This window comes from Anser brachyrhynchus, assembly GCF_964034855.1.
Source record: "Anser brachyrhynchus genome assembly, chromosome: 8".
NCBI classification, from domain to species: Eukaryota; Metazoa; Chordata; class Aves; order Anseriformes; family Anatidae; genus Anser; species Anser brachyrhynchus.
This window is the reverse complement of record NC_137702.1, coordinates 6,660,421-6,673,604: the sequence shown is the minus strand read 5'-3', so window position 1 is coordinate 6,673,604 and position 13,184 is coordinate 6,660,421. Positions and strand designations below refer to the sequence as shown.

Here is a 13,184-nt window from a genome sequence, read left to right as displayed (position 1 = left end):
CGATTTGTGCAGCACCCTGCAGTAGCTGAGCGATACTTTGGTACCATCAAAGAACCGGAGAATCAAGCCTCTCAGTAGAGAGCGTGCATCTGGCCCCGGGAGAAAGCAACTCGGCAGTCAGAAGTCACTGCTGGAAACAGCTCCAAATTGCAAGTATGAATTCAAAGTGCAATCTGTGCTGTGCAGAAGCGCAAAACTTGAGATTTCTAAGGAATAAGAGGTAGGAGATAATCACCGATGATGTCTCCAACACGTTTCACTCTTGCAGCCCCCTGCCCTTTCCTCTGCAGATAGCCAGGCAATCGACATCCTCGGGACGAAGGGAAGACCATGCTGATGGGGAGATGCATTCTCCTCACAGGGACACAATCTACTGCAATACTCCTGTTCTCTCCCATGGTGGTCCCTAGTTCCAAAGCTACATCTGTGCAAGTTCACCTCTGGTGAAAACTGAACTACCCCTCCTTTCCTGAAAGGAGAATGCCAGTTATACAAATCCCTCAAGTCTTGACACACAATAAAATTAACCTTCTTATTGTTATTAATCAAGAATTTAATAAATAAGATCTTAAAAATTACATGTCTTGGGAATCTTTTCATTTAAAAAATGGAGATCCAGTGAGTCATGACTGAAAAAGTCACTCAGCATCTCCCTTTGAGGGACTATTTTGAACAAATGCTTTATTGAGCAGACAGATTTCAGTGGAACACACATGACTCACCTGTGGTATGAAGGCAATTAAATCTATATCAAATTTCTTCTATCCATAAAATAAGTAGATAAATTAGAAGTGAAAATCCCCTGCTTCTCATATTTCCCAGTAACAGTCCCAGAACAGTTAGCAAATATGATAGCCTGGATTTATTCTCAATTTCCTCCACGAAAAAATATTAAAAAAGAAATCAATGCTGCAATGCTTCTCGGACATGCAGACTACGGTTTAAAAAAAAATACCAAGAACGCCACATCGCATGGATTCTGACATTATAACCAACAAATCAAATACTACCTCTTTTCCCTTAGGTAATAAAGAGATGTTCTTTTAAAGAAAAAAAGAAAACTAAACCACACACTGCTTCTTTTAATCAGCAAGCCGACTGCACCGACTCTCTCGCCGTTACAGGATAACATAATATTGTACATTTGGAGGGCATGTTCTCAGCCAGGAGGAAGTGCTGCCATTCCAGGAACTTTGAAGATCTTGGTAGGAGTAAAAGAGATGCACGGGTTTGATACTTTCAGCACCAGAGCGAATAAACGTCTTGTATGAAGTTAGAGGAAAATAGTCACCTGTTCTGGTTAAGCACCTGAACTTTGTAAATGGTATGAAAGGTGCCTACCTCGCCATCACTCAGCAGCTTCAGGTTTTGACATGACACTGGAGCACCTGTGCCTCCCCATGTCCCAGTCACACAGAGGGTTCCTACAGCCCCCGTGCTGCCGAGCGACTTGGAGCCAACAGTGCAGTGGTGCAGGTGCTGTTGGGGCTAAGTTAGAGCTGGGTTCTGCCAGTACCACTGCTTCGGGGGAAATTACCCATCACAACAGCAAATGTCTGGGAGACCAAGACTATTTCTGCACTTAGGTGAAAAATTATTCAAATTAGTTTTGCCACCCACGACAGCTTGGACAGTTTTTATTGGATTCGTTCCCTTTAGATTTCACGCGGTCTCTTGGTAGAATAATGACATAGATCCTATGCACATTTAGATCAGACTTCTGGTAGAAGATCTGAAATAATTTTATCAATCTCCAAGGCCTCAGAATGATGGCCACAGCTTTGAATGTGCTACTGTGGAGTAGGGAGAATGCTGTATATGTACTTCAGAACAGCAGCAAGTACATTACAGGGGCAGATCTTTATGCAGATTCTTCCTTTTTCCCCTAAATAAATCATTAACCAGCACAAGTGTGGTGGGGGGAATAAAAGATTAATTTTACACTTCCAAATCCTGAAGCCTCAGGGAAGACTAAGCAGTCCTCACAAATTTACCTCATTTAATATCTTTGCAGTAGTGACTTTCCCTGCATGCTATTTTCAAGATGATGGGTATTCCTGTAAAAAAGAGACGCATTTTAGCTAAGGGTTAGGAGCATCAAACAGGCGTAGATTTTTAGCTGTCACATAATTATAGCACAACAGTTGGGAAGTTCGGTATAGAAATACCGTTCATCTAGGGCACCGAGTTCCTATTATCAGCCAACCCAATCAAGTCCCTTCTGTGCTTTACACCACATTTCACAGTTAGTTAAGCAACCCAGGAAGCAGCTTTGGTCAGGAAGGGTGTACAAAAACAGGCTGAAGAGCTCTGCCAAATGCCTGGTTCCTCATCCCAGGAAGCGCTCAGCCCAGACAACCACCACCTCGTAGGAAGGCCGGAATCCACAGGGGTTTTGTGCTGTCGCTGAAATGTTGATGTGCAGTTTCACCCCTGCACAGCCCAGCCCTCCTGAATTTTCTGCTCTGGGCCACTCCTTGCTCCTTGCAAGGCAGCACTTATGGGCACTGCTTCTCTGGTGTTTTCCACTGCAATTAACAGGAGAAATTTAATTTATCACAAAGGTGTTGGCTTTCTGATGGTGTTTTTTTTTTTTCCCCTCCATTTGTTACTTCTAATAATTAGAAATCCTAATACAAATTTAAAAAAAATAGCAGATAGTCCTGCTTTGGTTCCACTCCCGTTTTGTGCCAGTTTTCACCCCATTCACTTTCCAGCGTCAGGGCACAGCAGGACCGCGCAGTGGGGTCGTGTACACGAGCTCTCTCTTCCCAGAGCCTGCGCTGCCTCCAGAAGATGGAGGTGGCACAGCTGTGTCCGTGTGAAGCTGGGCATAAGCTAAATTAGGCTTGCTGCAAGCCCCCTGCTGTACCAAGCATAATCTTCCTGGGTTTCAGACAAAGCATCTCCCCTCTGTTTTACTGCATCGCTGCCCAGCTGAAGGCGTCAGGCTGGGTTACTGCAGCATTAAACCCTACAGACGACCCAAGTCTGTCCTGCAGACCTTTCAAGTTTACATCAGTGTAAGAGATTAGAATCACATCTAAAAACCTTCCTTAGTTTTCTTCCTGTTTTTCTGTTAACTGTTAGCTCGGTGTCTTTGGGACTGTGTGCAGGAAAAAGAAGGCTGTAAATCCAAACACTTGATGGCATTTCAGTTTCTGAACCTTAAATTGTACTTAAGTTTCTCTGTCTGATGGCTGCACACAGCCAGAACTCGCTCCCTGACAATCATAAACAAATTCCCACAGTTCTTGCAAGCAGCGATTTCTGAAATAACACATTCCCAACGACGTGTGACACAAGCCTTCAGCCTTGGGCATCTTAAAAATAACATGGAAATAAGCCAGAGACATAGCAGGGCCGAAACCAGCACTTAGCATTCATCCCGTTACCAACTGGAACAAGCCCTGCCACGTTGTGCTGCACTGGAGGGGCATTTTGCAGGGCAAAATGAAAGTAATCCTGCCAATTTCACAAGCTAGCAGGGATTGGGTAAAGGTAGAAAGAAGCATGAGGTCCATCACTCCCCTCTAACATGGGAGAGACTTAAAATGCAATCCTCTGCCAGTCCTGCCTGGCTCTAAGTTTCCAGCACTGTTCCTCCACGCAACCAGATGATGCACCAGCATGCTATCTTATATCAAAATACCTCTTCTCTAAAAAGAAAACGCATAAATCAACTTTTTCTTTTCCCCAGTTCTTCTTCTACACTCTTATGCACAACTCAATTCTTTCCAATTCTGTTACAGCTGTACTCTGCCAGATCTCTCCTTCCAGTTAACCTAAAAGTGTTTCCAAAGGTGCTATCTGATTTTGCCAGGAAAAAGCCAGGGTGAGTAACAGCCAAGTGAAACTACAGGAGAAGTGGCACAGCCTTACAGAAACACGTGCAGCACGAGGCTAAAATGTACAGCAAGGGTGCCAGTTAGCCTTTGGTGGTAATTACAATAATCCAATAATGCAGAAGAGTTTTGGAAATAAAAAAAATAAAAATCAATTTGATGGGAGTTATTTCTCTTTCCTCCCTCTTAAAACACCACCAAAACAAGCGGGTACAGGACTTTCCACAGCCTCACAAAGCTCCTCACATCAGCCCACTGCAGTTCACCACCTGGAGCGCTTCTTTTCGGAGCTGGACAGGGCTCCGTGCACTGCGGGCACTCTGCGGAGCCCGATGCTGTTACCATGGCACTCGGGCACCCAGCAACTTCAGAAAAGCCTCAGCATTATTGCCACTCTATGGACCAACTGGCAGGAGGCAGCAGCTGGGTCTCTGAACAAGCCATGCAAAAGCAAAAAGCAGCATTAGGGTGAACAAGCTGCCTGGTAAGCATCCTCTGCACAAATCCTCTGTACAGTCTCTTTTATTTTAGCACTCTGCCTACAGGAAAAGCAGAGAGGCAGCATCACATGTGCATGCCTGCATCTGCACATGCTGCTCTCCCTCTATGGCTTTGCCCTCCAGCACTGATAGAGAGCAGCTAGCCGGCAGAGTCTGGCTGAGAGAACACCTCCCCGATCCATCTTTAAGTGACGCCCAAAGCCCAGTCGCTGGAGTCTTACACCCCACGACGTTACGGAGTTACCCCTACACCCAGCAGGCTGGTGGACCTCGGCGCACGCTGCGGTTACACTGCAGCTGCAGCACAACTGAACTGCAATAACCAGGTAAGAGTCGTGCTGGGGACCTGTTTGTTAAAAGAAAAACAGCAACGGATGATTTTATGTAGTGGAGAGGGAATAACGTCACCATTTCCCTTGCACCAGAAGGATCATCACTCATTCCCCTTTCCAACAAAGGAAAGGATGCTTGATGTACAAGGGGTACGTGTACAACCCTCCCTCCCCATGACTGAAAGTAGCCCTTGTTTTATGAATACAGAAGTACAGAAAAACGGTGGTCAACATCTGGAATCTTACTTCATGCCATTTAATGAGGCGGAAAGATCTCAAATAGCTAGACAACAGAAAATAAGTGAAAAAAAAATAATTCTCACTGTTAAACTTCAAGGTACTCGAATTGTACGTCAGGGTACAACCTCTCGCATCCCCAAACCAGTTGCTGTGGTCCTGGGTTCACTGGTTTTTGTCTCTAAATTCAGCCCTTCAGCCTACCCGTAGATGTTGCATGAACACGACACTGTACTGCACACAACACAACGCATGGAAGTTAGAAATGTGACGAAGCTCAATAATTCCATTTTCTCACTTGACCAAAAATACATGCCACAGGTCAAGTATGTGCTCACTTGACACCAATACTATGAGCAGCCATAAATTTCACACGCTGTACTATCTTGTAACTGATCACAGCATAACCAAGCCTATCTAAATATAGAATGTAGGCATAATGTAGAAGATAAAAACTATGAAATAAAATCATAGCAACAGTGATTCTGACCAGACAGGGACGACAGGAAAACATTTGGAGGCACATGACTCTAAGTCCCTAAGTAAAATGACAGTCAATTCGACCGGAAAGCACCAAAGTATCTGTTCTGGTTTCTGCTGTAAAAAGCAAGACACTCAAAAGGTCGGGAGGCCAGCAACGCCTCCGTCCTTCCAACACTTAACTGCCTACTACATCAACGGAAGATTTTCCCGTGAAATTTCCCAAGAAAAGCTTTTCCCCTGCTGTGCAACCAGTTAACATTGGCTAGTTTTCTTTAGGAAAGGGCTAAACCTTGGAACCATCAGCAGCTGGATAGGACACAGTACCGCTAAATGCAATGTTGTAACTCATTCCATTTTCCTGAACTGCACCAAACACAGGCAAACGCTCCATGCTCCTGGTAATTCTGCGAAGATGTAGCACAAAGATATTACACCTTGCAACGAGATTAAATCCAGTACCGTAAACTGGAATAAATCCAGTGATATCAGAGCTTAGGGTGAAGTTGAATTTGGCCTTCACTGTAATGCAGAGTTATAATGAGATAACAATGGGATTGAGGTGATTAACTATAAACAGAAATAAACCTTCTGTGCCAACTGTTTAACTGCAAACACAGGAATGCCCTGCTTAGGGCAAGCTTAGGCTGTTAAATAAATTCAACCCCCCCAATAAAATAAGTAGAAATATATTTTTAAGTGAGTGGAATAACTAACCATCCAGGTTATTCTTATTTGTAGGGTTTTATCTCTCTCCCTTTTTTCAGTCTTCGCAGTCCCATCCCAAAGAACATTCAGAGTGGCACGAGCACCAAGTTGTTCCCAGAGCAGGAGCATTACCACTTGAGATATAAGCAAGACCTTGGCTTGAATTATGGACAGTTCTGTATCCCTCCTCCGGTCAGATGTTATGCACTGTGATTTAACATGAGAAGTGGTGCTTTATGCCCACAGCCCTGATGATTTTCACTCCTGGGGCCCATTAAATCCTCAGGGCTGCAAATGAGATGTGCTCCTTACAAGGATCATCTTGTCTGTTCACCGTCACAACTTTGGCCATTTTAGTTCTCTGTCTAAAGAGCAAAGCAGAGGATCTCACACCAGCTGTGAACCTACTGAGCCAAATCAGACCCATTAGGTCTTCAGAGACATCCATCACTACTGCATCTGTACTCTGAGTTACAGAACTCCTAGCTCTTTTTTTAGAAACAGGTTTTGTGCAAGCAAGTTTGAAGTCAGTGCTTATAAGGAACTTATCAAAAACAGGATGGGAATAGGATGCCAGGGGAATAGATGATTCTCTCATCTGAAATGCATAATTAGCTTCTGGTTAAGTGTGCAATTAACGTTAAAAGTTTACAATCAAGTATGATGGCGTTCTAAATTTACCTCCGTTAAATGAAAAAAAATGAATATAGTTACCAGTGTTACTTCTTTGAATCCCTTCCCCGCGAGGCGCTCTGCTCAGTAACATCCTGTCTTCCGGGCGAAAACTGACACAAAAAGCTTTTTAAAACACTGCATATTTGCCTTGGAGATGGCTACACAGCTTGGGTTTTATTTTGGCTTACACTTTTTTGAGTTGTAATGCTAACTGCCACTCAGCATAATTAGCAGTTGTCGTGTTTCTGTTGGTAAAAATCCTTCCCACAAAAACAGAATGATGATGCTTTGTACCCTCTTCCCAGCTGTGCCCAGAAGCTGTAGCACGCGTGTTTCCAACATCCACCAGAGCTCATCTCAGACCCCTACGGATTTCAGCAGTTAAGCGACAAAAACATTTTTGTTAATGGGAAAGAAAAAAGCTGTACTCACCCTAGTAGTTTAAATCTGTTAAGCAGCATCTTAAAAGGAAATCGTACTGGAGTCTAAATATGCTGTCTCCATCTGAATATCACATCCTTTTTGCCTTTTAATCTTAAGTTAAATTTAACCTCTCACTGACTTAAAAAGGGGACAAGTAGTAGTTTGAATTGCAGTATCATCCACCAAAGCCTGTACTTAGTGATGTTTGTTATTAACCACATATATATTTATAGCAGTGCAACAAAAACGAGACATGTAGGGTGTAAAAGTATAATGAAGACTGAAGAAATTCCTCGTACAAACCGTGTATTGTGTGGTAACCAAAGCATTGTGGTGTACAGTATTCTGGGCTCAACACTGCTGCTGATTTTCCATCAGTAAATTTAAATTTAAATGATTTAAAGAGCTCACGGGATTAATCTATACTGGGCCAACAAGAAGGACAGACTTTGTCCCTCAGCATTTAACCTCAGAGCACGCTACAGCACTACGCTGCTCTAGAGTTCTGCTGTTACGATTACTTACCACCAATAGACACAGAAATGCACAGAAAAAAAAAAAAGAGATCTTTCATTGTTCTCAGCTGAAACCAAAATCACTTTTATTCATTCACCCTGCTTCGATCTGGCCAGAGTGGCCTTGCCTAGCTGCTAGGCAACCTGAACACTGCATTTAGTAATAACCAAACGCATTTGCTAGGAATATAATAATGCTACCTTTGAGATTTATTTATAATAAAAACCATACTTAGCTGATAATATTATAGCTTTCCTTTTTGATCACTAGGTAGTAACTCTGAGAAAACAAAACTGTTGGTCAAGAAAGTACCTGCACGTATACCCCGCATACAGAGAGAGGAAATGAAGCAGCCCCATATAAATATACCATGAGGGAGATGTTTTATATGGAAGTATTATTACAGATGACAGTGCTATAAAAAAATTCTAATCCAAGAATTCTATTTATGCAGATATCAGAATATCTGCATAATATTAATATATTTACATTAAAATGTTTTAAATTAGAAGGGATAATTACCAAACCTCATCCGACTACAATGTGAACTTTCTCAGTAAAGGTCATTTATCCAATTTACGTAAAATCACCATTCCAAAACAAGACAGAAAAAAGTTGGAATTAAAACATAACCCACTGACCTCAGAGTTCTTTTTAAAGAAAATGAAAGCACAAAACATTATTTTGTATAATCCCTCTCAGGACCACTTTACTGTTTCGTTCTGCAGCAGCAGAGCTACCATTCTACCTTAAAACCACCACAAATATCTTTGATTGGTCCCATCCCTCCCACCGCCCAACCCAAGAGAAAGAGAGCTTCCTTTCAAGTCTCTTCAACTGAGCAGATGATTTCCTGGACTGCTCAGTCACTAGTGCAACTGATAGAAACCTGATTAAAATACTAATTTGGGTGACTGAGGTATTAATGTCAACAAAGCCAAAGGCCTGCTGATTACATGAAAATTAAACAGAGCAGCACCCTTCTTTGATCTTGACACCCGACAGCTTGGCACTTGAAGTGGTTTGAGGTTCTCCTACCATTAAGAAATCCCAGGAGCTCTGTGTAGCTGGGCACTTTGCCCAAATATTCTGCTCTTCTGACCAACACAAAAAGGCAAAAGTCAGTCAACGTAGAAAGCCCCAATGATCACTGATCTTTCTCGATCACAGCACGCCAGACATGGTTACTTCCCCTCCCTTGAGATTTACGTGACATAAAACCAAGGTTGTATGTGCACAGCTCAAGCACCTCCAGCCTGCTCCAGCTGCACGCACTTGGCAGAGCTCTGCAAGCACCCATGGATGGAAAAAGAGGCAGCTCCACGGAGCAGGGAGCATACGAGGTTTTTTATAAGTGCTCCTCTCTGGGTTTTATACAGAAATTTGAAGTGGCTAATTGAAACACCTGCAACTTCTCCCTCCCTTAGTTCCGGATTACGCCTGATTCAGTCAAGACTTAACATCAAGCTTAGCAGGTCGTAAGTTTTAAAAAAGTCAACATAACTGGGAAGTTGCAAGTAAAAGCAGAGCGCTAAATGGAATTGCAGGGTCCCATGCTCACGGAAACTCAACAGCAGCTGTAAATCATTTTATAAAGGAATCAGAAGACAGATTGGTAAGAAGTCTCCTCCTTCCTACACATAGAAACGCAGTTCTGGGATACTGCTGGCCCTCACTACTGCATGTAACCTGAAGAATACACGGATGTTACGGATATTAGCCTTAGGACAGGCAGGAAGTAAGCAAGCTCAAACACTGTGCTTTTTTTAAAGCAGAACACACAAAGTTGACGGTTAAGGTCCTTAAATCATGACTCACATCAGGGATCCATGCAAGGAACACAGAAATAAAGAAGGAAAGAGCACAAGTCGCTCTGGAAACTGTCAAGCACTTACATAAACCTTTTATTGAAAGGAAATTTTAAATCAACAATATTGTTGATTAACTCCAGTATTACAGCTCCTACAGTTAGCACACACTGAGGAATCCACCTGGCATCTGTTTTCGTAAGAAGTTTAAGGTTATTAAAGCCTTTTTTCCTGAAATCTTCAAACATTTATTTAAAATTCCTGCTTAATTCATTTTAATCCTAGTATCTTTGAAATATATATATATATATATATAAATCATTCACAGTGCTTTCTTCTTGCTTTTACACAATTTATTAGAGAATTTTGTGTTCTGAGACCAAGAAAATCGAACGCAGGATGGAAGTCTTCTTTAATTACTTAGTGGGCCTGAACTCCAAATATTCTCATTACACAACCCCTAAATGAAATCAAGCAGTCCCATGCCAGGTTATCTGCATTAGTTTCAATGTCAGAATTTAGCAACACAGAGGGGATATCTTATTATATAATTGCTGCAACAAAAACACAGCAACACAGAAATAAAGTGAATCATACCATTGCAGTAAACAATAATAGAGTTCCTCATTTTAGATTCTCACTCTGGATTCAAAAAACAGTCACAATAAAAATGTGATTACTATAATATTAAAATTAGTTGCAATAACCAGAGATTAATTATAAATCAAGTGTATATAAATCAGTTAGAACACTAAGCTCTTAGCTGGGACAGGGTTTTGGTAGAAATGCTACACAGTTTCAACTAAACTTCAATTCTGAACTTTAAGCTTAACTTGTGGGAGAAGCCTCTAAACAGACAGCTGTTTCACGTTAGTGAGCTACCTCCTGGAGACTGTTATGAGAATAACAATTAAGAGAATGACAGCGTGATCTCTTATTTGAGATCTTTTCTTTTTATGCAAAACAGAAGGGAAGAATCTTGTTAACTGGTATTGCAGCTGGAGCCCTTTGGTACTTTAAAACACAACTTATGCTTTTTAAACACATCTCGTAATTCGTTGAGGCGCAGAGGGTTAAGCACCATCAGGATAAACACTATGGTAAAAACGCAATTTAAGTCATTTGCCAGTATGTAGAATAAAAGAACACCCCTTCTTTCTGTAAAAAGAAGCATCACGAGCTATTGACACAATTGCTTGGCCTTGGCCCTCCACTCTGCAGCTCAGGAATTTTTGTTTTTTAAACTGGGCTAGAAGGCTGTCATTTAGAGTCGGACAAGGACCCATGATGGGGTGCTTGAGCAGAGGAACCCTCCAGCTTACCTGCACAAATTCTTTTCCCATTTAATTTACCAAGAAGTCACTTCTGTCAAGATGGTTTGAAGCACATCTCTGCAGGCACATGAGTTGCAGGAAGGGACAAGTATCTCATTTGGAGGACGTCAGCTGACAGCACAAGCTACGTCTAGAGATCACTCATTCAGTGCTCACTGAATTTTCTCACCTACTAGTGCTCACTCAAGAGGTGCTATCACAAGGCTCCAGATCTGCTTCGGGTTTTGTTTCAGTTTAATAATACACTGACCCCTGAGATTGAAGAGCAGACCAAATCAAGAGTCCCATCAGTCAAGTGAAACAGCAATATAAAGAGAACTTACTGCAGGGATGGAAAAGGCGCAGCCACACAAAACATATAAACAAAAATCGGTATTCATACAAAAAAAAAAATCCATCTCCAAGCACGCTGTTTCTTACTGTTGTATCTTTGCCGGGTTTAATATAAACCATTTTTGAAAATGCTGGCACTTACCCAAATCTGCAGTTTCACTCGTTTGTCATTCCTATAAACTGTTTTCACTTTGAAGTCAATTCCTACTGTGCTAACGAAGGCTGGTGTAAAAGTGTCATCGGCGTATCTGAAGAGGAAGGATGTTTTCCCCACGCTGCTGTTGCCAATGATCAGGAGTTTGAACATGTAATCAAAATTTTGATCCGAAGTATCTTTCTGCCTGTATCTGGCATCTGTTACTGAAGCCATCTAAGAAAAATGACAAACATTGAAAAAGAACAGATTTAGGAGCAGTTCGAGCACTTGTCTTCCTTAACTGCGTACCGTATGTTTAGCTTCTCTCTCTTCTTTCTAATAACATACGCATTGTATCTACTGAAGAAAGAGCAACACACCTTGCAGTCTTCTTGTAAAGCCTGACTTTAAATTTCTGTTACCGACTTACATTGCTAAGATTTCCTACCCCAAGAAATCCACCTGTTGCACTGCTTTGTATTTAAAAGAGTAACAGATGGCTATTGCAGCTTGTTCAGATATTACTGGGGAACCAGCATTCTTTACCCCAGTGGCAGGGTGCCATTTCTGTTGCTCCGATAACCTGTAGTGCTGCAACAAAAACTACAATCTTTGACAATGCATCCAGCTATGCGATTCATTAAGCAGCCACGGAGGCACGTAAACCTAAATAATTCTTTTTATGACTACTAGGGAAAATCTGCATTTCTAGCTCACGCACTACCACCATTTTATCCTTTGAAAGTTCTGTCCTCTGTGTTGACAGATAAAAAAATAAAAAATAAAACACTTAGCTATGAGAAAAGAAACATCAGTTGACAAAAGGAGTTTCAGCTGACAACTCTGAAGCCATGCAACACTTATCTACTCTCAAGACTGCAATTAAAATAAACAGCACATGCATAAAATGGGAGGTTCAGCAGGGCTGCAGGCAGCATCCCTAATGGCTGGCTGATCCCTTTTGATTTCTGGGGGATAGAGAGTTGGGGATGTGAGTGAGTGCAGAGGAAAGATGCAGACTCAGAGATTCCTCCTCTAGTGATCCCGAACTGGATTCAGAAACCAAAAAAAAAAAAAAAGCAACCAATTGACCAAAAAAGCAACCCTTGTGAATCAAACATCACCACAGCTAGGACTCACCAAGCAACCCCAGGTTGCTGCAACATTCAGAGCTCTGACACGCAGCCTGAGAAGGCAAGCCCCTGCCTTTCCATTTGCCATGATTTTCATCTCTAACGCTGTTTCAAAATTCCTCCTGCACCAAACAGCTGAAGGTCCTTATAGCCAGTCAGGGGGCTGTGCAAACTGGGGCGATGGCAATGCAGGTCTGATAAGCAGCGGCTTGTCCACCAAGCCAGGACGCGCACTACTTGTGTGCAGTGCCAGAAAGTGAAGTCTGTATGGACACTGGAGTCTCTTATTCACCAACATCCAAAGAAATAAGTCAATTTTTGCCCCCATTCATAGTCACAGGCATCTTTGGGAACAAAACTCCTACCAACTTCTACTCTCACCATGTGCCCAAATAGTTTCCTTCTTATCAAGTCTCACCCACACACAGGACTTAACCCACCTGCTGAAAAGAAGTTCAAAATTCACTGTATTTAAACAGCTATAAACCAAAATGCTGCCCAAAGTTAAACTGGCATCCCAATTTAAATTAAGCTCCCAACAGAGAGGAAACAAATTGTTGTACATGTTTTATTTAAGTTCAAACGGAGCTGTTCTTCGTTTATCTCCGATCAAACACGTGCAACTTTCTCACCCAGGAAGGGGCCAGCACAGCGGACCTTTCACAGATTGCATTAATGAGGACAGCTCTGAAGAGCTTCAGCAGTAGCTCAATATTCAACAGCT

General features: G+C 42.1%; 1 protein-coding gene across 6 annotated transcripts in view; it reads right to left on the bottom strand.

Moving 5' to 3' along the window:
* Window positions 1–13,184, bottom strand: part of RAB3B (RAB3B, member RAS oncogene family) — a 57,173-nt gene that overhangs the window by 34,197 nt on the left and 9,792 nt on the right. For 3 of the 6 annotated variants that reach the window (XM_080603326.1, XM_080603327.1, XM_080603330.1), the window contains one exon: window positions 11,334–11,561. In XM_080603326.1, the coding sequence (XP_080459452.1) occupies window positions 11,334–11,561 (228 nt within the window). The other 3 variants (XM_080603329.1, XM_080603325.1, XM_080603328.1) reach the window with 3 other exon arrangements.